This window comes from Oncorhynchus clarkii, chromosome 32 (genome assembly GCF_045791955.1).
Source record: "Oncorhynchus clarkii lewisi isolate Uvic-CL-2024 chromosome 32, UVic_Ocla_1.0, whole genome shotgun sequence".
Lineage (NCBI taxonomy): Eukaryota > Metazoa > Chordata > Actinopteri > Salmoniformes > Salmonidae > Oncorhynchus > Oncorhynchus clarkii.
The window spans coordinates 938,488-965,483 of NC_092178.1; the positions used below are offsets into that span (position 1 = coordinate 938,488).

At 43.7% G+C, this 26,996-nt stretch overlaps 1 protein-coding gene across 1 annotated transcript in view; it reads left to right on the forward strand.

Annotated features, from left to right (window-relative positions):
- LOC139391599 (regulating synaptic membrane exocytosis 2b) overlaps positions 1 to 26,996 on the forward strand; it is a 316,232-nt gene that overhangs the window by 111,420 nt on the left and 177,816 nt on the right. Inside the window, exons 4-5 of the mRNA XM_071138971.1 lie at positions 22,086 to 22,185; positions 22,563 to 22,686. Coding sequence (XP_070995072.1) covers positions 22,086 to 22,185; positions 22,563 to 22,686 — 224 coding nt within the window. The remainder of the gene's footprint in view (positions 1 to 22,085; positions 22,186 to 22,562; positions 22,687 to 26,996) is intronic.

Genomic DNA, 26,996 nt, shown 5'->3' on the forward strand with positions numbered 1-26,996 from the left:
CATCATTTACAGATATCCAGAGGCACACTCCATCACTCAGACATCATTTACAGATATCCAGAGGCATACTCCATCACTCAGACATCATTTACAAATATCCAGAGGCACACTCCATCACTCAGACATCATTTACAGATATCCAGGGGCACACTCCAACACTCAGACATAATTTACAGATATCCAGGGGCACACTCCATCACTCAGACATAATTTACAGATATCCAGGGGCACACTCCATCACTCAGACATCATTTACAGATATCCAGGGGCACACTCCATCACTCAGACATCATTTACAGATATCCAGATGCACACTCCATCACTCAGGCATCATTTACAGATATCCTGGGCAAACTCCATCACTCAGACATAATTTACAGATATCCAGGGGCACACTCCAACACTCAGACATCATTTACAGATATCCAGGGGCACACTCCAACACTCAGACATGATTTACAGATAGACGGGGGCACACTCCATCACTCAGACATCATTTACAGATATCCAGGGGCACACTCCATCACTCAGACATCATTTACAGATATCCAGAGGCACACTCCATCACTTAGACATCATTTACAGATATCCAGAGGCACACTCCATCACTCAGACATCATTTACAGATATCCAGGGGCACACTCCAACACTCAGACATAATTTACAGATATCCAGGGGCACACTCAATCACTCAGACATCATTTACAGATATCCAGGGGCACACTCCATCACTCAGACATCATTTACAGATATCCAGAGGCACACTCCATCACTTAGACATCATTTACAGATATCCAGAGGCACACTCCATCACTCAGACATCATTTACAGATATCCAGGGGCACACTCCAACACTCAGACATAATTTACAGATATCCAGGGGCACACTCAATCACTCAGACATCATTTACAGATATCCAGGGGCACACTCCATCACTCAGACATCATTTACAGATATCCTGGGCAAAATCCATCACTCAGACATAATTTACAGATATCCAGAGGCAAACTCTATCACTCAGACATAATTTACAGATATCCAGGGGCACACTCCATCACTCAGACATCATTTACAGATATCCAGATGCACACTCCATCACTCAGACATCATTTACAGATATCCAGAGGCATACTCCATCACTCAGACATCATTTACAAATATCCAGAGGCACACTCCATCACTCAGACATCATTTACAGATATCCAGGGGCACACTCCAACACTCAGACATAATTTACAGATATCCAGGGGCACACTCCATCACTCAGACATAATTTACAGATATCCAGGGGCACACTCCATCACTCAGACATCATTTACAGATATCCAGAGGCACACTCCATCACTCAGATATCATGTACAGATATCCAGACGCACACTCCATCACTCAGACATCATTTACATATATCCAGGGGCACACTCCATCACTCAGACATCATTTACAGATATCCAGGGGCACACTCCATCACTCAGACATCATTTACAGATATCCAGGGGCACACTCCATCAATCAGACATAATTTACAGATATCCAGAGGCACACTCCATCACTCCGACATCAATTACAGATATCCAGGGGCACACTCCATCACTCAGACATCATTTACAGATATCCAGGGGCACACTCCATCAATCAGACATAATTTACAGATATCCAGATGCACACTCCATTGCTCAGGCATCATTTACAGATATCCAGAGGCACACTCTATCACTCAGACATCATTTACAGATATCCAGGGGCACACTCCATCACTCAGACATCATTTACAGATATCCAGGGGCACACTCCATCACTCAGACATCATTTACAGATATCCAGATGCACACTCCATCACTCAGGCATCATTTACAGATATCCTGGGCAAACTCCATCACTCAGACATAATTTACAGATATCCAGGGGCACACTCCAACACTCAGACATCATTTACAGATATTCAGGGGCACACTCAATCACTCAGACATAATTTACAGATATCCAGGGGCACACTCCATCACTCAGACATCATTTACAGATATCCTGGGCAAACTCCATCACTCAGACATAATTTACAGATATCCAGAGGCAAACTCTATCACTCAGACATAATTTACAGATATCCAGGGGCACACTCCATCACTCAGACATCATTTACAGATATCCAGGGGCACACTCCATCACTCAGACATAATTTACAGATATCCAGATGCACACTCCATTGCTCAGGCATCATTTACAGATATCCAGGGGCACACTCCATCACTCAGACATCATTTACAGATATCCAGGGGCACACTCCATCACTCAGACATAATTTACAGATATCCAGAGGCACACTCCATCACTCAGACATCATTTACAGATATCCAGGGGCACACTCCATCACTCAGACATAATTTACAGATATCCAGGGGCACACTCCATCACTCAGACATCATTTACAGATATCCAGATGCACACTCCATCACTCAGGCATCATTTACAGATATCCTGGGCAAACTCCATCACTCAGACATAATTTACAGATATCCAGGGGCACACTCCAACACTCAGACATCATTTACAGATATCCAGGGGCACACTCCAACACTCAGACATGATTTACAGATAGACGGGGGCACACTCCATCACTCAGACATCATTAACAGATATCCAGGGGCACACTCCATCACTCAGACATAATTTGCAGATATCCAGGGGCACACTCCATCACTCAGACATCATTTACAGATAGCCAGGGGCACACTCCATCACTAAGACATAATTTACAGATATCCAGGGGCACACTTCATCACTCAGGCATCATTTACAGATATCCAGGGGCACACTCCATCACTCAGACATCATTTACAGATATCCAGATGCACACTCCATCACTCAGGCATCATTTACAGATATCCTGGGCAAACTCCATCACTCAGACATAATTTACAGATATCCAGGGGCACACTCCAACACTCAGACATCATTTACAGATATCCAGGGGCACACTCCAACAATCAGACATGATTTACAGATAGACGGGGGCACACTCCATCACTCAGACATCATTTACAGATATCCAGGGGCACACTCCATCACTCAGACATAATTTACAGATATCAAGGGGCACACTCCATCACTCAGACATCATTTACAGATATCCAGATGCACACTCCATCACTTAGACATCATTTACAGATAACCAGAGGCACACTCCATCACTCAGACATCATTTACAGATATCCAGGGGCACACTCCATCACTCAGACATCATTTACAGATATCCTGGGCAAAATCCATCGCTCAGACATAATTTACAGATATCCAGAGGCAAACTCTATCACTCAGACATAATTTACAGATATCCAGGGGCACACTCCATCACTCAGACATAATTTACAGATATCCAGGGGCACACTCCATCACTCAGACATCATTTACAGATATCCAGGGTCACACTCCATCACTCAGACATAATTTACAGATATCCAGATGCACACTCCATTGCTCAGGCATCATTTACAGATATCCAGAGGCACACTCCATCACTCAGACATCATTTACAGATATCCAGGGGCACACTCCATCACTCAGACATCATTTACAGATATCCTGGGCAAAATCCATCGCTCAGACATAATTTACAGATATCCAGAGGCAAACACTATCACTCAGACATAATTTACAGATATCCAGGGGCACACTCCATCACTCAGACATCATTTACAGATATCCAGAGGCACACTCCATCACTCAGACATCATTTACAGATATCCAGAGGCATACTCCATCACTCAGACATCATTTACAAATATCCAGAGGCACACTCCATCACTCAGACATCATTTACAGATATCCAGGGGCACACTCCAACACTCAGACATAATTTACAGATATCCAGGGGCACACTCCATCACTCAGACATAATTTACAGATATCCAGGGGCACACTCCATCACTCAGACATCATTTACAGATATCCAGAGGCACACTCCATCACTCAGATATCATGTACAGATATCCAGACGCACACTCTATCACTCAGACATAATTTACATATATCCATGGGCACACTCCATCACTCAGACATCATTTACAGATATCCAGGGGCACACTCCATCACTCAGACATCATTTACAGATATCCAGGGGCACACTCCATCAATCAGACATAATTTACAGATATCCAGAGGCACACTCCATCACTCCGACATCAATTACAGATATCCAGGGGCACACTCCATCACTCAGACATCATTTACAGATATCCAGGGGCACACTCCATCACTCAGACATAATTTACAGATAACCAGAGGCACACTCCATCACTCAGACATCATTTACAGATATCCAGGGGCACACTCCATCACTCAGACATCATTTACAGATATCCAGGGTCACACTCCATCACTCAGACATAATTTACAGATATCCAGATGCACACTCCATTGCTCAGGCATCATTTACAGATATCCAGGGGCACACTCCATCACTCAGACATCATTTACAGATATCCAGGGGCACATTCCATCACTCAGACATAATTTACAGATATCCAGAGGCACACTCCATCACTCAGACATCATTTACAGATATCCAGGGGCACACTCCATCACTCAGACATCATTTACAGATATCCTGGGCAAAATCCATCGCTCAGACATAATTTACAGATATCCAGAGGCAAACTCTATCACTCAGACATAATTTACAGATATCCAGGGGCACACTCCATCACTCAGACATAATTTACAGATATCCAGAGGCACACTCCATCACTCACACATCATTTACAGATATCCAGAGGCATACTCCATCACTCAGACATCATTTACAAATATCCAGAGGCACACTCCATCACTCAGACATCATTTACAGATATCCAGGGGCACACTCCAACACTCAGACATAATTTACAGATATCCAGGGGCACACTCCATCACTCAGACATAATTTACAGATATCCAGGGGCACACTCCATCACTCAGACATCATTTACAGATATCCAGAGGCACACTCCATCACTCAGATATCATGTACAGATATCCAGACGCACACTCTATCACTCAGACATAATTTACATATATCCATGGGCACACTCCATCACTCAGACATCATTTACAGATATCCAGGGGCACACTCCATCACTCAGACATCATTTACAGATATCCAGGGGCACACTCCATCAATCAGACATAATTTACAGATATCCAGAGGCACACTCCATCACTCCGACATCAATTACAGATATCCAGGGGCACACTCCATCACTCAGACATCATTTACAGATATCCAGGGGCACACTCCATCACTCAGACATAATTTACAGATATCCAGATGCACACTCCATTGCTCAGGCATCATTTACAGATATCCAGGGGCACACTCCATCACTCAGACATCATTTACAGATATCCAGGGGCACATTCCATCACTCAGACATAATTTACAGATATCCAGAGGCACACTCTATCACTCAGACATCATTTACAGATATCCATGGGCACACTCCATCACTCAGACATCATTTACAGATATCCAGGGGCACACTCCATCACTCAGACATCATTTACAGATATCCAGATGCACACTCCATCACTCAGGCATCATTTACAGATATCCTGGGCAAACTCCATCACTCAGACATAATTTACAGATATCCAGGGGCACACTCCAACACTCAGACATCATTTACAGATATCCAGGGGCACACTCCAACACTCAGACATGATTTACATATAGACGGGGGCACACTCCATCACTCAGACATCATTTACAGATATCCAGGGGCACACTCCATCACTCAGACATATCTTACAGATATCCAGGGGCACACTCCATCACTCAGACATCATTTACAGATATCCAGAGGCACACTCCATCACTTAGACATCATTTACAGATATCCAGAGGCACACTCCATCACTCAGACATCATTTACAGATATCCAGGGGCACACTCCAACACTCAGACATAATTTACAGATATCCAGGGGCACACTCCATCACTCAGACATCATTTACAGATATCCTGGGCAAACTCCATCACTCAGACATCATTTACAGATATCCAGAGGCAAACTCTATCACTCAGACATAATTTACAGATATCCAGGGGCACACTCCATCACTCAGACATCATTTACAGATATCCAGGGGCACATTCCATCACTCAGACATCATTTACAGATATCCAGATGCACACTCCATTGCTCAGGCATCATTTACAGATATCCAGGGGCACACTCCATCACTCAGACATCATTTACAGATATCCAGGGGCACACTCCATCACTCAGACATAATTTACAGATATCCAGAGGCACACTCCATCACTCAGACATCATTTACAGATATCCAGGGGCACACTCCATCACTCAGACATCATTTACAGATATCCAGGGGCACACTCCATCACTCAGACATCATTTACAGATATCCAGATGCACACTCCATTACTCAGGCATCATTTACAGATATCCTGGGCAAACTCCATCACTCAGACATAATTTACAGATATCCAGGGGCACACTCCAACACTCAGACATCATTTACAGATATCCAGGGGCACACTCCAACACTCAGACATGATTTACAGATAGACGGGGGCACACTCCATCACTCAGACATCATTTACAGATATCCAGGGGCACACTCCATCACTCAGACATAATTTGCAGATATCCAGGGGCACACTCCATCACTCAGACATCATTTACAGATATCCAGATGCACACTCCATTGCTCAGGCATAATTTACAGATATCCAGGGGCACACTCCATCACTCAGACATCATTTACAGATATCCAGATGCACACTCCATCACTCAGGCATCATTTACAGATATCCTGGGCAAACTCCATCACTCAGACATAATTTACAGATATCCAGGGGCACACTCCAACACTCAGACATCATTTACAGATATCCAGGGGCACACTCCAACAATCAGACATGATTTACAGATAGACGGGGGCACACTCCATCACTCAGACATCATTTACAGATATCCAGGGGCACACTCCATCACTCAGACATAATTTACAGATATCAAGGGGCACACTCCATCACTCAGACATCATTTACAGATATCCAGATGCACACTCCATCACTTAGACATCATTTACAGATATCCAGAGGCACACTCCATCACTCAGACATCATTTACAGATATCCAGGGGCACACTCCATCACTCAGACATCATTTACAGATATCCAGGGTCACACTCCATCACTCAGACATAATTTACAGATATCCAGATGCACACTCCATTGCTCAGGCATCATTTACAGATATCCAGGGGCACACTCCATCACTCAGACATCATTTACAGATATCCAGGGGCACATTCCATCACTCAGACATAATTTACAGATATCCAGAGGCACACTCCATCACTCAGACATAATTTACAGATATCCAGGGGCACACTCCATCACTCAGACATCATTTACAGATATCCAGGGGCACACTCCATCACTCAGACATCATTTACAGATATCCAGATGCACACTCCATCACTCAGGCATAATTTACAGATATCCTGGGCAAACTCCATCACTCAGACATAATTTACATATATCCAGGGGCACACTCCAACACTCAGACATCATTTACAGATATCCAGGGGCACACTCCAACACTCAGACATCATTTACAGATATCCAGAGGCACACTCCAACACTCAGACATGATTTACATATAGACGGGGGCACACTCCATCACTCAGACATCATTTACAGATATCCAGGGGCACACTCCATCACTCAGACATCATTTACAGATATCCAGAGGGACACTCCATCACTTAGACATCATTTACAGATATCCAGAGGCACACTCCATCACTCAGACATCATTTACAGATATCCAGGGGCACACTCCAACACTCAGACATAATTTACAGATATCCAGGGGCACACTCAATCACTCAGACATAATTTACAGATATCCAGGGGCACACTCCATCACTCAGACATCATTTACAAATATCCTGGGCAAACTCCATCACTCAGACATAATTTACAGATATCCAGAGGCAAACTCTATCACACAGACATAATTTACAGATATCCAGGGGCACACTCCATCACTCAGACATCATTTACAGATATCCAGAGGCACACTCCATCACTCAGACATCATTTACAGATATCCAGAGGCATACTCCATCACTCAGACATCATTTACAAATATCCAGATGCACACTCCATCACTCAGACATCATTTACAGATATCCAGGGGCACACTCCAACACTCAGACATGATTTACAGATATCCAGAGGCACACTCCATCACTCAGATATCATGTACAGATATCCAGACGCACACTCTATCACTCAGACATAATTTACATATATCCATGGGCACACTCCATCACTCAGACATCATTTACAGATATCCAGGGGCACACTCCATCACTCAGACATCATTTACAGATATCCAGGGGCACACTCCATCAATCAGACATAATTTACAGATATCCAGAGGCACACTCCATCACTCCGACATCAATTACAGATATCCAGGGGCACACTCCATCACTCAGACATCATTTACAGATATCCAGGGGCACACTCCATCACTCAGACATAATTTACAGATATCCAGATGCACACTCCATTGCTCAGGCATCATTTACAGATATCCAGGGGCACACTCCATCACTCAGACATCATTTACAGATATCCAGGGGCACATTCCATCACTCAGACATAATTTACAGATATCCAGAGGCACACTCTATCACTCAGACATCATTTACAGATATCCATGGGCACACTCCATCACTCAGACATCATTTACAGATATCCAGGGGCACACTCCATCACTCAGACATCATTTACAGATATCCAGATGCACACTCCATCACTCAGGCATCATTTACAGATATCCTGGGCAAACTCCATCACTCAGACATAATTTACAGATATCCAGGGGCACACTCCAACACTCAGACATCATTTACAGATATCCAGGGGCACACTCCAACACTCAGACATGATTTACATATAGACGGGGGCACACTCCATCACTCAGACATCATTTACAGATATCCAGGGGCACACTCCATCACTCAGACATATCTTACAGATATCCAGGGGCACACTCCATCACTCAGACATCATTTACAGATATCCAGAGGCACACTCCATCACTTAGACATCATTTACAGATATCCAGAGGCACACTCCATCACTCAGACATCATTTACAGATATCCAGGGGCACACTCCAACACTCAGACATAATTTACAGATATCCAGGGGCACACTCCATCACTCAGACATCATTTACAGATATCCTGGGCAAACTCCATCACTCAGACATCATTTACAGATATCCAGAGGCAAACTCTATCACTCAGACATAATTTACAGATATCCAGGGGCACACTCCATCACTCAGACATCATTTACAGATATCCAGGGGCACATTCCATCACTCAGACATCATTTACAGATATCCAGATGCACACTCCATTGCTCAGGCATCATTTACAGATATCCAGGGGCACACTCCATCACTCAGACATCATTTACAGATATCCAGGGGCACACTCCATCACTCAGACATAATTTACAGATATCCAGAGGCACACTCCATCACTCAGACATCATTTACAGATATCCAGGGGCACACTCCATCACTCAGACATCATTTACAGATATCCAGGGGCACACTCCATCACTCAGACATCATTTACAGATATCCAGATGCACACTCCATTACTCAGGCATCATTTACAGATATCCTGGGCAAACTCCATCACTCAGACATAATTTACAGATATCCAGGGGCACACTCCAACACTCAGACATCATTTACAGATATCCAGGGGCACACTCCAACACTCAGACATGATTTACAGATAGACGGGGGCACACTCCATCACTCAGACATCATTTACAGATATCCAGGGGCACACTCCATCACTCAGACATAATTTGCAGATATCCAGGGGCACACTCCATCACTCAGACATCATTTACAGATATCCAGATGCACACTCCATTGCTCAGGCATAATTTACAGATATCCAGGGGCACACTCCATCACTCAGACATCATTTACAGATATCCAGATGCACACTCCATCACTCAGGCATCATTTACAGATATCCTGGGCAAACTCCATCACTCAGACATAATTTACAGATATCCAGGGGCACACTCCAACACTCAGACATCATTTACAGATATCCAGGGGCACACTCCAACAATCAGACATGATTTACAGATAGACGGGGGCACACTCCATCACTCAGACATCATTTACAGATATCCAGGGGCACACTCCATCACTCAGACATAATTTACAGATATCAAGGGGCACACTCCATCACTCAGACATCATTTACAGATATCCAGATGCACACTCCATCACTTAGACATCATTTACAGATATCCAGAGGCACACTCCATCACTCAGACATCATTTACAGATATCCAGGGGCACACTCCATCACTCAGACATCATTTACAGATATCCAGGGTCACACTCCATCACTCAGACATAATTTACAGATATCCAGATGCACACTCCATTGCTCAGGCATCATTTACAGATATCCAGGGGCACACTCCATCACTCAGACATCATTTACAGATATCCAGGGGCACATTCCATCACTCAGACATAATTTACAGATATCCAGAGGCACACTCCATCACTCAGACATAATTTACAGATATCCAGGGGCACACTCCATCACTCAGACATCATTTACAGATATCCAGGGGCACACTCCATCACTCAGACATCATTTACAGATATCCAGATGCACACTCCATCACTCAGGCATAATTTACAGATATCCTGGGCAAACTCCATCACTCAGACATAATTTACATATATCCAGGGGCACACTCCAACACTCAGACATCATTTACAGATATCCAGGGGCACACTCCAACACTCAGACATCATTTACAGATATCCAGAGGCACACTCCAACACTCAGACATGATTTACATATAGACGGGGGCACACTCCATCACTCAGACATCATTTACAGATATCCAGGGGCACACTCCATCACTCAGACATCATTTACAGATATCCAGAGGGACACTCCATCACTTAGACATCATTTACAGATATCCAGAGGCACACTCCATCACTCAGACATCATTTACAGATATCCAGGGGCACACTCCAACACTCAGACATAATTTACAGATATCCAGGGGCACACTCAATCACTCAGACATAATTTACAGATATCCAGGGGCACACTCCATCACTCAGACATCATTTACAAATATCCTGGGCAAACTCCATCACTCAGACATAATTTACAGATATCCAGAGGCAAACTCTATCACTCAGACATAATTTACAGATATCCAGGGGCACACTCCATCACTCAGACATCATTTACAGATATCCAGAGGCACACTCCATCACTCAGACATCATTTACAGATATCCAGAGGCATACTCCATCACTCAGACATCATTTACAAATATCCAGATGCACACTCCATCACTCAGACATCATTTACAGATATCCAGGGGCACACTCCAACACTCAGACATGATTTACAGATAGACGGGGGCACACTCCATCACTCAGACATCATTTACAGATATCCAGGGGCACACTCCATCACTCAGACATAATTTACAGATATCCAGGGGCACACTCCATCACTCAGACATCATTTACAGATATCCAGAGGCACACTCCATCACTTAGACATCATTTACAGATATCCAGAGGCACACTCCATCACTCAGACATCATTTACAGATATCCAGGGGCACACTCCAACACTCAGACATAATTTACAGATATCCAGGGGCACACTCAATCACTCAGACATCATTTACAGATATCCTGGGCAAACTCCATCACTCAGACATAATTTACAGATATCCAGAGGCAAAATCTATCACTCAGACATAATTTACAGATATCCAGGGGCACGCTCCATCACTGAGACATCATTTACAGATATCCAGAGGCACACTCCATCACTCAGACATCATTTACAGATATCCAGAGGCATACTCCATGACTCAGACATCATTTACAAATATCCAGAGGCACACTCCATCACTCAGACATCATTTACAGATATCCAGGGGCACACTCCAACACTCAGACATTATTTACAGATATCCAGGGGCACACTCCATCACTCAGATATAATTTACAGATATCCAGGGGCACACTCCATCACTCAGACATCATTTACAGATATCCAGAGGCACACTCCATCACTCAGACATCATTTACAGATATCCAGAGGCACACTCCATCACTCAGACATAATTTACAGATATCCAGAGGCAAACTCCATCACTCAGACATCATTTACAGATATCCAGGGGTACATTCCATCACTCAGGCATCATTTACAGATATCCAGAGGCACACTCCATCACTCAGACATCATTTACAGATATCCAGGGGCACACTCCATCACTCAGACATCATTTACAGATATCCAGGGGCACACTCCATCACTCAGACATCATTTACAGATATCCAGAGGCACACTCCATCACTCAAGCATCATTTACATATATCCTGGGAAATCTCCATCACTCAGACATAATTTACAGATATCCAGGGGCACACTCCAACACTCAGACATCATTTACAGATATCCAGGGGCACACTCCAACACTCAGACATGATTTACAGATAGACGGGGGCACACTCCATCACTCAGACATCATTTACAGATATCCAGGGGCACACTCCATCACTCAGACATAATTTACAGATATACAGAGGCACACTCCATCACTCAGACATAATTTACAGATATCCAGAGGCACACTCCATCAGTCAGACATCATTTACAGATATCCAGGGGCACACTCCATCACTCAGACATCATTTACAGATATCCAGGGGCACACTCCATCACTCAGACATCATTTAGAGATATCCAGAGGCACACTCCATCACTTAGACATCATTTACAGATATCCAGAGGCACACTCCATCACTCAGACATCATTTACAGATATCCAGGGGCACACTCCAACACTCAGACATAATTTACAGATATCCAGGGGCACACTCAATCACTCAGACATCATTTACAGATTTCCATAGGCACACTCCATCACTCAGACATCATTTACAGATATCCAGAGGCACACTCCATCACTCAGACATCATTTACAGATATCCAGGGGCACACTCCATCACTCAGACATCATTTACAGATATCCAGAGGCACACTCCATCACTCAGACATCATTTACAGATATCCAGAGGCAAACTCCATCACTCAGACATCATTTAGAGATATCCAGGGGCACATTCCATCACTCAGACATCATTTACAGATATCCAGAGGCACACTCCATCACTCAGACATCATTTACAGATATCCAGGGGCACACTCCAGCACTCAGACATCATTTACAGATATCCAGGGGCACACTCCATCACTCAGACATCATTTACAGATATCCAGATGCACACTCCATCACTCAGGCATCATTTACAGATATCCTGGGAAAACTCCATCACTCAGACATAATTTACAGATATCCAGGGGCACACTCCAACACTCAGACATCATTTACAGATATCCAGGGGCACACTCCAACACTCAGACATGATTTACAGATAGACGGGGGCACACTCCATCACTCAGAAATCATTTACAGATATCCAGGGGCACACTCCATCACTCAGACATAATTTACAGATATCCAGAGGCACACTCCATCACTCAGACATCATTTACAGATATCCAGGGGCACACTCCATCACTCAGACATCATTTACAGATATCCAGGGGCACACTCCATCACTCAGACATCATTTACAGATATCCAGATGCACACTCCATCACTCAGGCATCATTTACAGATATCCTGGGCAAACTCCATCACTCAGACATAATTTACAGATATCCAGGGGCACACTCCAACACTCAGACATCATTTACAGATATCCAGGGGCACACTCCAACACTCAGACATGATTTACAGATAGACGGGGGCACACTCCATCACTCAGACATCATTTACAGATATCCAGGGGCACACTCCATCACTCAGACATAATTTACAGATATCCAGGGGCACACTCCATCACTCAGACATCATTTACAGATATCCAGAGGCACACTCCATCACTTAGACATCATTTACAGATATCCAGAGGCACACTCCATCACTCAGACATCATTTACAGATATCCAGGGGCACACTCCAACACTCAGACATAATTTACAGATATCCAGGGGCACACTCAATCACTCAGACATCATTTACAGATATCCAGGGGCACACTCCATCACTCAGACATCATTTACAGATATCCTGGGCAAACTCCATCACTCAGACATAATTTACAGATATCCAGAGGCAAACTCTATCACTCAGACATAATTTACAGATATCCAGGGGCACACTCCATCACTGAGACATCATTTACAGATATCCAGAAGCACACTCCATCACTCAGACATCATTTACAGATATCCAGGGGCACACTCCAACACTCAGACATAATTTACAGATATCCAGGGGCACACTCCATCACTCAGACATAATTTACAGATATCCAGGGGCACACTCCATCACTCAGACATCATTTACAGATATCCAGAGGCACACTCCATCACTCAGACATAATTTACAGATATCCAGAGGCACACTCCATCACTCAGACATAATTTACAGATATCCAGAGGCAAACTCCATCACTCAGACATCATTTACAGATATCCAGGGGTACATTCCATCACTCAGGCATCATTTACAGATATCCAGAGGCACACTCCATCACTCAGACATCATTTACAGATATCCAGGGGCACACTCCATCACTCAGACATCATTTACAGATATCCAGGGGCACACTCCATCACTCAGACATCATTTACAGATATCCAGATGCACACTCCATCACTCAAGCATCATTTACATATATCCTGGGAAATCTCCATCACTCAGACATAATTTACAGATATCCAGGGGCACACTCCATCACTCAGACATCATTTACAGATATCCAGAGGCACACTCCATCACTCAGACATAATTTACAGATATCCAGAGGCACACTCCATCACTCAGACATAATTTACAGATATCCAGAGGCAAACTCCATCACTCAGACATCATTTACAGATATCCAGGGGTACATTCCATCACTCAGGCATCATTTACAGATATCCAGAGGCACACTCCATCACTCAGACATCATTTACAGATATCCAGGGGCACACTCCATCACTCAGACATCATTTACAGATATCCAGGGGCACACTCCATCACTCAGACATCATTTACAGATATCCAGATGCACACTCCATCACTCAAGCATCATTTACATATATCCTGGGAAATCTCCATCACTCAGACATAATTTACAGATATCCAGGGGCACACTCCAACACTCAGACATCATTTACAGATATCCAGGGGCACACTCCAACACTCAGACATGATTTACAGATAGACGGGGGCACACTCCATCACTCAGACATCATTTACAGATATCCAGGGGCACACTCCATCACTCAGACATAATTTACAGATATACAGAGGCACACTCCATCACTCAGACATAATTTACAGATATCCAGAGGCACACTCCATCAGTCAGACATCATTTACAGATATCCAGGGGCACACTCCATCACTCAGACATCATTTACAGATATCCAGGGGCACACTCCATCACTCAGACATCATTTACAGATATCCAGAGGCACACTCCATCACTTAGACATCATTTACAGATATCCAGAGGCACACTCCATCACTCAGACATAATTTACAGATATCCAGGGGCACACTCCAACACTCAGACATAATTTACAGATATCCAGGGGCACACTCAATCACTCAGACATCATTTACAGATATCCATAGGCACACTCCATCACTCAGACATCATTTACAGATATCCAGAGGCACACTCCATCACTCAGACATCATTTACAGATATCCAGGGGCACACTCCATCACTCAGACATCATTTACAGATATCCAGAGGCACACTCCATCACTCAGACATCATTTACAGATATCCAGAGGCAAACTCCATCACTCAGACATCATTTAGAGATATCCAGGGGCAAATTCCATCACTCAGACATCATTTACAGATATCCAGAGGCACACTCCATCACTCAGACATCATTTACAGATATCCAGGGGCACACTCCAGCACTCAGACATCATTTACAGATATCCAGGGGCACACTCCATCACTCAGACATCATTTACAGATATCCAGATGCACACTCCATCACTCAGGCATCATTTACAGATATCCTGGGAAAACTCCATCACTCAGACATAATTTACAGATATCCAGGGGCACACTCCAACACTCAGACATCATTTACAGATATCCAGGGGCACACTCCAACACTCAGACATGATTTACAGATAGACGGGGGCACACTCCATCACTCAGACATCATTTACAGATATCCAGGGGCACACTCCATCACTCAGACATCATTTACAGATATCCAGAGGCACACTCCATCACTCAGACATAATTTACAGATATCCAGGGGCACACTCCATCACTCAGACATCATTTACAGATATCCAGAGGCACACTCCATCACTCAGACCTAATTTACAGATATCCAGAGGCAAACTCCATCACTCAGGCATAATTTACAGATATCCTGGGCAAACTCCATCACTCAGACATAATTTACAGATATCCAGGGGCACACTCCAACACTCAGACATCATTTACAGATATCCAGGGGCACACTCCAACACTCAGACATAATTTACAGATAGACGGGGGCACACTCCAACACTCAGACATCATTTACAGATATCCAGGGGCACACTCCAACACTCAGACATGATTTACAGATAGACCGGGGCACACTCCATCACTCAGACATCATTTACAGATATCCAGAGGCACACTCCATCACTCAGACATCATTTACAGATATCCAGGGGCACACTCCATCACTCAGACATCATTTACAGATATCCAGGGGCACACTCCATCACTCAGACATCATTTACAGATATCCAGATGCACACTCCATCACTCAGACATCATTTACAGATATCCAGGGGCACACTCCAACACTCAGACATGATTTACAGATAGACGGGGGCACACTCCATCACTCAGACATCATTTACAGATATCCAGGGGCACACTCCATCACTCAGACATCATTTACAGATATCCAGGGGCACACTCCATCACTCAGACATTATTTACAGATATCCAGATGCACACTCCATCACTCAGACATCATTTACAGATATCCAGGGGCACACTCCACACTCAGACATAATTTACAGATATCCAGAGATCACTCAGACATAATTTACAGATATCCAGAGGCAAACTCCATCACTCAGACATCATTTACAGATATCCTGGGCAAACTCCATCACTCAGACATATTTTACAGATATCCAGAGGCAAACTCTATCACTCAGACATAATTTACAGATATCCAGAGGCAAACTCCATCACTCAGACATCATTTACAGATATCCTGGGCAAACTCCATCACTCAGACATATTTTACAGATATCCAGGGGCACACTCCAACACTCAGACATCATTTACAGATATCCAGGGGCACACTCAATCACTCAGACATCATTTACAGATATCCAGGGGCACACTCCAACACTCAGACATAATTTACAGATATCCAGATGCACACTCCATCACTCAGACATCATTTACAGATATCCAGATGCACACTCCATCACTCAGACATCATTTACAGATATCCAGGGGCACACTCCATCACTCAGACATCATTTACAGATATCCAGAGGCACACTCCATCACTCAGACATCATTTACTGATATCCAGGGGCACACTCCATCACTCAGACATCATTTACAGATATCCAGAGGCACACTCCATCACTCAGACATAATTTACAGATATCCAGAGGCAAACTCCATCACTCAGACATAATTTACAGATATCCTGGGCAAACTCCATCACTCAGACATAATTTACAGATATCCAGGGGCACACTCCAACACTCAGACATAATTTACAGATATCCAGGTGCACACTCCAACACTCAGACATAATTTACAGATAGACAGGGGCACACTCCATCACTCAGACATCATTTACAGATATCCAGATGCACACTCCATCACTCAGACATCATTTACAGATATCCAGGGGCACACTCCATCACTCAGACATCATTTACAGATATCCAGAGGCATACTCCATCACTCAGACATCATTTACAGATATCCAGAGGCACACTCCATCACTCAGACATCATTTACAGATATCCAGGGGCACACTCCATCACTCAGACATCATTTACAGATATCCAGGGGCACACTCCATCACTCAGACATCATTTACAGATATCCAGATGCACACTCCATCACTCAGACATCATTTACAGATATCCAGGGGCACACTCCAACACTCAGACATGATTTACAGATAGACGGGGGCACACTCCATCACTCAGACATCATTTACAGATATCCAGGGGCACACTCCATCACTCAGACATCATTTACAGATATCCAGGGGCACACTCCATCACTCAGACATTATTTACAGATATCCAGATGCACACTCCATCACTCAGACATCATTTACAGATATCCAGGGGCACACTCCATCACTCAGACATCATTTACAGATATCCAGAGGCAAACTCCATCACTCAGACATAATTTACAGATATCCAGAGGCAAACTCTATCACTCAGACATAATTTACAGATATCCAGAGGCAAACTCCATCACTCAGACATCATTTACAGATATCCTGGGCAAACTCCATCACTCAGACATATTTTACAGATATCCAGGGGCACACTCCAACACTCAGACATCATTTACAGATATCCAGGGGCACACTCAATCACTCAGACATCATTTACAGATATCCAGGGGCACACTCCAACACGCAGACATAATTTACAGATATCCAGATGCACACTCCATCACTCAGACATCATTTACAGATATCCAGATGCACACTCCATCACTCAGACATCATTTACAGATATCCAGGGGCACACTCCATCACTCAGACATCATTTACAGATATCCAGAGGCACACTCCATCACTCAGACATCATTTACTGATATCCAGGGGCACACTCCATCACTCAGACATCATTTACAGATATCCAGAGGCACACTCCATCACTCAGACATAATTTACAGATATCCAGAGGCAAACTCCATCACTCAGACATAATTTACAGATATCCTGGGCAAACTCCATCACTCAGACATAATTTACAGATATCCAGGGGCACACTCCAACACTCAGACATAATTTACAGATATCCAGGTGCACACTCCAACACTCAGACATAATTTACAGATAGACAGGGGCACACTCCATCACTCAGACATCATTTACAGATATCCAGATGCACACTCCATCACTCAGACATCATTTACAGATATCCAGGGGCACACTCCATCACTCAGACATCATTTACAGATATCCAGAGGCATACTCCATCACTCAGACATAATTTACAGATATCCAGAGGCAAACTCTATCACTCAGACATAATTTACAGATATCCAGAGGCAAACTCCATCACTCAGACATCATTTACAGATATCCTGGGCAAACTCCATCACTCAGACATATTTTACAGATATCCAGTGGCACACTCCAACACTCAGACATCATTTACAGATATCCAGGGGCACACTCAATCACTCAGACATCATTTACAGATATCCAGGGGCACACTCCAACACTCAGACATAATTTACAGATAGACAGGGGCACACTCCATCACTCAGACATCATTTACAGATATCCAGATGCACACTCCATCACTCAGACATCATTTACAGATATCCAGGGGCACACTCCATCACTCAGACATAATTTACAGATATCCAGAGGTACACTCCAACACTCAGACATCATTTACAGATATCCAGGGGCACACTCAATCACTCAGACATCATTTACAGATATCCAGGGGCACACTCCAACACTCAGACATAATTTACAGATAGACAGGGGCACACTCCATCACTCAGACATCATTTACAGATATCCAGATGCACACTCCATCACTCAGACATCATTTACAGATATCCAGGGGCACACTCCATCACTCAGACATAATTTACAGATATCCAGAGGCACACTCCATCACTCAGACATCATTTACAGATATCCAGGGGCACACTCCATCACTCAGACATCATTTACAGATATCCAGAGGCACACTCCATCACTCAGACATCATTTACTGATATCCAGGGGCACACTCCATCACTCAGACATCATTTACAGATATCCAGAGGCACACTCCATCACTCAGACATAATTTACAGATATCCAGAGGCAAACTCCATCACTCAGACATAATTTACAGATATCCTGGGCAAACTCCATCACTCAGACATAATTTACAGATATCCAGGGGCACACTCCAACACTCAGACATCATTTACAGATATCCAGGTGCACACTCCAACACTCAGACATAATTTACAGATAGACAGGGGCACACTCCATCACTCAGACATCATTTACAGATATCCAGATGCACACTCCATCACTCAGACATCATTTACAGATATCCAGGGGCACACTCCATCACTCAGACATCATTTACAGATATCCAGAGGCATACTCCATCACTCAGACATAATTTACAGATATCCAGAGGCAAACTCTATCACTCAGACATAATTTACAGATATCCAGAGGCAAACTCCATCACTCAGACATCATTTACAGATATCCTGGGCAAACTCCATCACTCAGACATATTTTACAGATATCCAGGGGCACACTCCAACACTCAGACATCATTTACAGATATCCAGGGGCACACTCAATCACTCAGACATCATTTACAGATATCCAGGGGCACACTCCAACACTCAGACATAATTTACAGATATCCAGATGCACACTCCATCACTCAGACATCATTTACAGATATCCAGATGCACACTCCATCACTCAGACATCATTTACAGATATCCAGGGGCACACTCCATCACTCAGACATCATTTACAGATATCCAGAGGCACACTCCATCACTCAGACATCATTTACTGATATCCAGGGGCACACTCCATCACTCAGACATCATTTACAGATATCCAGAGGCACACTCCATCACTCAGACATAATTTACAGATATCCAGAGGCAAACTCCATCACTCAGACATAATTTACAGATATCCAGAGGTGCACTCCATCACTCAGACATAATTTACAGATATCCAGAGGCACACTCCATCACTCAGACATCATTTACAGATATCCAGGGGCACACTCCAACACTCAGACATCATTTACAGATATCCAGGGGCACACTCCAACACTCAGACATCATTTACAAAATATGCATTTGTGTTTAGTTAGTCCGCCAGATCAGAGACAGAAGGGATGACCATGTGTTGTTGTGTGTGAATTGGACCATTTTCCTGTCCTGCTAAGCATTAAAAATGTACGGAGTACTTTTGGGTGTCAGGTAAATGTAAGGAGTAAAAAGTACATTATTTTCTTTAGGACTGTAGCGAAGTAAAATTAAAAGTTGTTAAAAATATAAATAGTAGGGCCTCCCGGGTGGTGCAGTGGCCTAAGGCATGCACCACCCTGCCACCAGAGACACTGGGTTCGAGCCCAGGCTCTTTCGCAGCTGGCCGCTACCGGGAGGTCCCTGGGGTGATGCACAATTGGCCTAGCATCATCCGGGTTAGGGAGGGTTTGGCTGGTAGGGATATCCTTGTCTCATCGCGCACTAGCGATTCCCGTGGCAGGCCGGGCACAGTGCACTCTAACCAGGTCGCAAGGTGCACGGTGTTTCCTCCGACACATTGGTTGGATGCACGCTGTGTTAAGAAGCAGTGCAGCTTGGTTGGGTTGTGTTTCAGAGGACGCATGGCTTTCGACCTTCGTCTCTCCCGAGCCCATATGGGAGTTGTAGCGATGAGACAAGATAGTAACTACTAACAATTGGATACCACAAAATTGGGGGTAAAAATGTAAAAAAATATGTACAGTAAAGTACAGATACCCCAAAAAACGACTTAAGTAGTACTTTAAAGTATTTTTACTTAAGTACTTTACACCACTGATGTATAGTGATGTATACTGAGTACAATGTATAGTGATGACTGAACATGTCTGTGTCTAACAGGTGGTTGGAGGAAAGATGATGGATTCTGGTCGACTTTGTGCTTTCATCACTAAAGTGAAGAGAGGAAGTCTAGCAGATACTGTTGGTCACCTTCGACCAGGTACACACCTGCTCACACTGATCATGTCAAGAGTACACACTGGCTCACACTGATGATATCATGAGTAGACACTGGCTCATTCTAAATATGTAACTAGTACATGTTGACTCACAATGATGATGTCACGAGTACGCACTCTCACAATGTCTCATACTGATGATGTCATGAGTACACCCTGGCTCCCACTGATGATGTCATACTGATGATGCAATGAGTCTTTTTAGCTGCCATTACCCTTATCTGACCAATCATATTTGTACACATCATAAACACTTCTCAAATTCAATCATATTTGTACACTGCATGAATATGTTAATGTCACTCCTCTCTTTCTTTCTGCAGTGTGCTGTGTTAACGGATCCTCTCTCTCTCTTCAGGAGATCAGGTCCTTGAATGGAATGGGAGGGTCCTACAAGGAGCAACATTCAAGGAAGTTTATAATGTCATTCTAGAATCGAAGCCAGACCCCCAAGTGGAGCTGGTTGTGTCCCGTCCCATACGGTGAGTTCAGTTCTAACACAACTATGGAAAATTACCTTTCAAGTTGTGAATACATGTACTTAGTCTTAGGATGTGTGACTCCCAGCTTGGTTTTGCGCTACCCCTGTACGCCCTTAATGACTTGTGGAGTGGTACAGTGCCTTCCGAAAGTATTCATACCCCTTGACTTCTTCCACATTTTGTTGTGTTACAGCTTTAATTTAAAATGGATTAAATATGTTTTATTTTCTCACTCATCTACACACAATATCTCATAATTATAAAGTGAAAACTTGTTTTAGAATCACCTATGGCAGTGATTATTGCTGTGAGTCTTTTTGGGTAAGAGCTTTACACACCTGGTTTGTACAATGTTTGCACATGGATCTTTTTTAAATTCTTCAAGCTATGTCAAGTTGGTTGTTGATCATCGGTAGACAACCATTTTCAGGTCTTGCCATAGATTTTTCAAGCCAATTTAAGTGAAAACTCGAACTAGGCCACTCAGGAACATTCAATGTCATCTTTATTTAAATTTCACATTTATTTAACCTTTATTGGAGCGGCAGGGTAGCCTAGTGGTTAGAGCTTGGGACTAGTAACCGGAAAGTTGCAAGTTCAAATCCCCGAGCTGACAAGGTACAAATCTGTCCCTGAACAGGCAGTGTTCCTAGGCTGTCATTGAAAATAAGAATTTGTTCTTAACTGACTTGTCTAGTTAAATAAAGGTAAAAAAAAAACATATATATTTTTTTAACTATGCAAGTTTGTAAGCAACTCCCGTGTCTGAATTAATCTCCCAGTGTCTGTTGGAAAGCAGACTGAACCAGGTTATGCATTTCGCTTTTGCATAACTATTAAATTGTATTTTTTCCCCAGAACATTCCCTAGTCCTTGCCGATAACAAGCATACCCATAAAACGATGTAGCCACCACCATGCTTGAAATTATGAGGAGTGGTAGTCAGTGATGTGTTGGCTTTGCCCCAAACACGCTTTGTATTCAAGACATAAAGTTAATTTATTTGCCACATTTTTGATGCCTTATTCAAACAGGATGCATGTTTTGGAATATCTTTATTCTGTACAGGCTTCCTTCTTTTCACTCTGCCATTTGGTTTACTATTGTGGGGTAACTACAATGGTGTTGATCCATCCTCAGTGTTTTCCTATCACAGCCTTTAAACTCTGTAATAAATTATACCTAATTCCACTTTGACATTATGGGTTATTGTGTGAAGGACAATGACACAACGTCTCAATTTAATCAATTTTAAATTCAGGCTGTAACATAACAACATGAGGAATAAGTCAAGGGGTGTCAATACTTTCTGAAGGCAATGTATAAATACATTTTCAAATCAAATGGTATTCATTACATGTGTGGTAAACCACCGGTGTTGACTAACTGAAATGTTTAATCAATTTATTCCCCCGTCTCAGGATAATTTTATTAATGGTATCTCTGACAAGATATGAAAGGTAACATAAAGGTTTACATAAGGGTTCGAAGCAGAAAATTAGTCCCTGTCATTGAAAGCTGTGAAAATATGTTACATACTAATAGCTCTTGTGAAACTTGTTTTGAATCACACCGTCTTTCAGCTCAACAGATAACATCCCAGATTCAGTCTTTCAGCTCCACAGATAACATCCAAGCTTCAGTCCCTCAGCTCCACAGATAACATCCCAGATTCAGTCTTTCAGCTCCACAGATAACATTCCAGCTTCTGTCCCTCAACGCCACAGATAACATCCCAGCATCAGTCTTTCAGCTCCACAGATAACATCCCAGCTTCAGTCCCTCAGCTCCACAGATAACAACCAATCTTCAGTGTTTGAGCTACACAGAAAACATCCCATTTCAGTCCCTCAGCTCCACAGAAAACATCCCAGCTTCAGTCTTTTAGCTCCACAAACAACATCCCAGGTTCAGTCCCTCAGCTCCACAGATAACATCCCAGCTTCAGTCTTTCAGATCCACAGATAACATCCAGGCTTCAGTCCCTCAGCTCCACAGATAACATCACAGCTTCAGTCCCTCAGCTCCACAGATAACATCCCAGCTTCAGTCCTTCAGCTCCACAGATAACATCCCAGCTTCAGTGATTCAGCTCCACAGATAACATCTCATCTTCAGTCTCTCATCTCCACAGATAACATCCCAGTTTTAGTCGTTCAGCTCCAGAGATGACATTCCAGCTTCAGTCCCTCAGCTCTACAGATAACATCCCAGCTTCAGTCCCACAGCTCCACAGATAACATCCCTGCTTCAGTCCCTCAGCTCCACAGATAACATTCCAGCTTCAGTCTTTCAGCTCCACAGATAACATCCCAGCTTCAGCCATTCAGATCCACAGATAACATCCCATTTCAGTCCCTTAGCTCCACAGATAACATCCCAGCTTCAGTCTTTCAGATCCACAGATAACATCTCAGCTTCAGTCCCTAAGCTCCACAGATAACATCCCAGCTTCAGTCTTTCAGCACCACAGATACCAACCCAGCTTCTGTCTTTCAGCTCCACAGATAACATCCTAGCATTAATCCCTCTGCTCCACAAATAACATTCCATCTTCAGTCCCTCGGGCTTCACAGACAACATCACATCTTCAGTCCCTCAGCTCCAGAAAAAACAACCCAGCTTCAGTCCCTCAGCCCACAGATAACATCCAGCCTTCAGTCTTTCAGCAACAAAGATAAAAACACAGCTTCAGTCCCTCAGCTCCACAGATAACATCCCAGCTTCAGTCTTTCAGCACCACATAAAACATCCAGCCTTCAGTCCCTCAGCTCCACAGATAACATCCCAGCTTCAGTCCCACAGCTCCACAGATAATATCCCAGCTTCAGTCCCTCAGATCCACAGATAACATCTGAGCTTCAGTCTTTCAGCTCCACAGATAACATCCCAGCTTCAGTCCCTCAGCTCCACAGATAACATCCCAACTTAAATCCCTCAGCTCCACAGATAACATCCCAACTTCAGTCATTCAGATCCACAGATAACATCCCAGCTTCAGTCCCCTAGCTCCACAGATAATATCCCAGCTTCAGTCCCTCCGCTCCACAGCTAACATCCCAGCTTCAGTCTTTCAGATCCACAGATAACATTCCAGCTTCAGACTTTCAGCTCCACAAATAACACCCCAGCTTCAGTCCCTCCGCTCCACAGATAACATCCCATTTCAGTCCCTTAGCTCCACAGATAACACCCCAGCTTCAGTCTTTCAGATCCACAGATAACATCTCAGCTTCAGTCCCTAAGCTCCACAGATAACATCCCAGCTTCAGTCTTTCAGCACCACAGATAAATCAAATCAAATCAAATCAAATCAAATGTATTTATATAGCCCTTCGTACATCAGCTGATATCTCAAAGTGCTGTACAGAAACCCAGCCTAAAACCCCAAACAGCAAGCAATGCAGGTGTAGAAGCACGGTGGCTAGGAAAAACTCCCTAGAAAGGCCAAAACCTAGGAAGAAACCTAGAGAGGAACCAGGCTATGTGGGGTGGCCAGTCCTCTTCTGGCTGTGCCGGGTGGAGATTATAACAAAACATGGTCAAGATGTTCAAATGTTCATAAATGACCAGCATGGTCGAATAATAATAAGGCAGAACAGTTGAAACTGGAGCAGCAGCACAGTCAGGTGGACTGGGGACAGCAAGGAGTCATCATGTCAGGTATTCCTGGGGCATGGTCCTAGGGCTCAGGTCCTCCGAGAGAGAGAAAGAAAGAGAGAATTAGAGAGAGCATATGTGGGATGGCCAGTCCTCTTCTGGCTGTGCCGGGTGGAAATTATAACAGAACATGGCCAAGATGTTCAAATGTTCATAAATGACCAGCATGGTCAAATAATATTAAGGCAGAACAGTTGAAACTGGAGCAGCAGCACAGCCAGGTGGACTGGGGACAGCAAAGAGTCATCATGTCAGGTAGTCCTGGGGCATGGTCCTAGGGCTCAGGTCCTCCGAGAGAGAGAAAGAGAGAAGGAGAGAATTAGAGAACGCACACCTAGATTCACACAGGACACCGAATAGGACAGGAGAAGTACTCCAGATATAACAAACTGACCCTAGCCCCCCGACACATAAACTACTACTGCAGCATAAATACTGGAGGCTGAGACAGGAGGGGTCAAGAGACACTGTGGCCCATTCCGAGGATACCCCCGGACAGGGCCAAACAGGAAGGATATAACCCCACCCACTTTGCCAAAGCACAGCCCCCACACCACTAGAGGGATATCTTCAACCACCAACTTACCATCCTGAGACAAGGCTGAGTATAGCCCACAAAGACCTCCGCCACGGCACAACCCAAGGGGGGG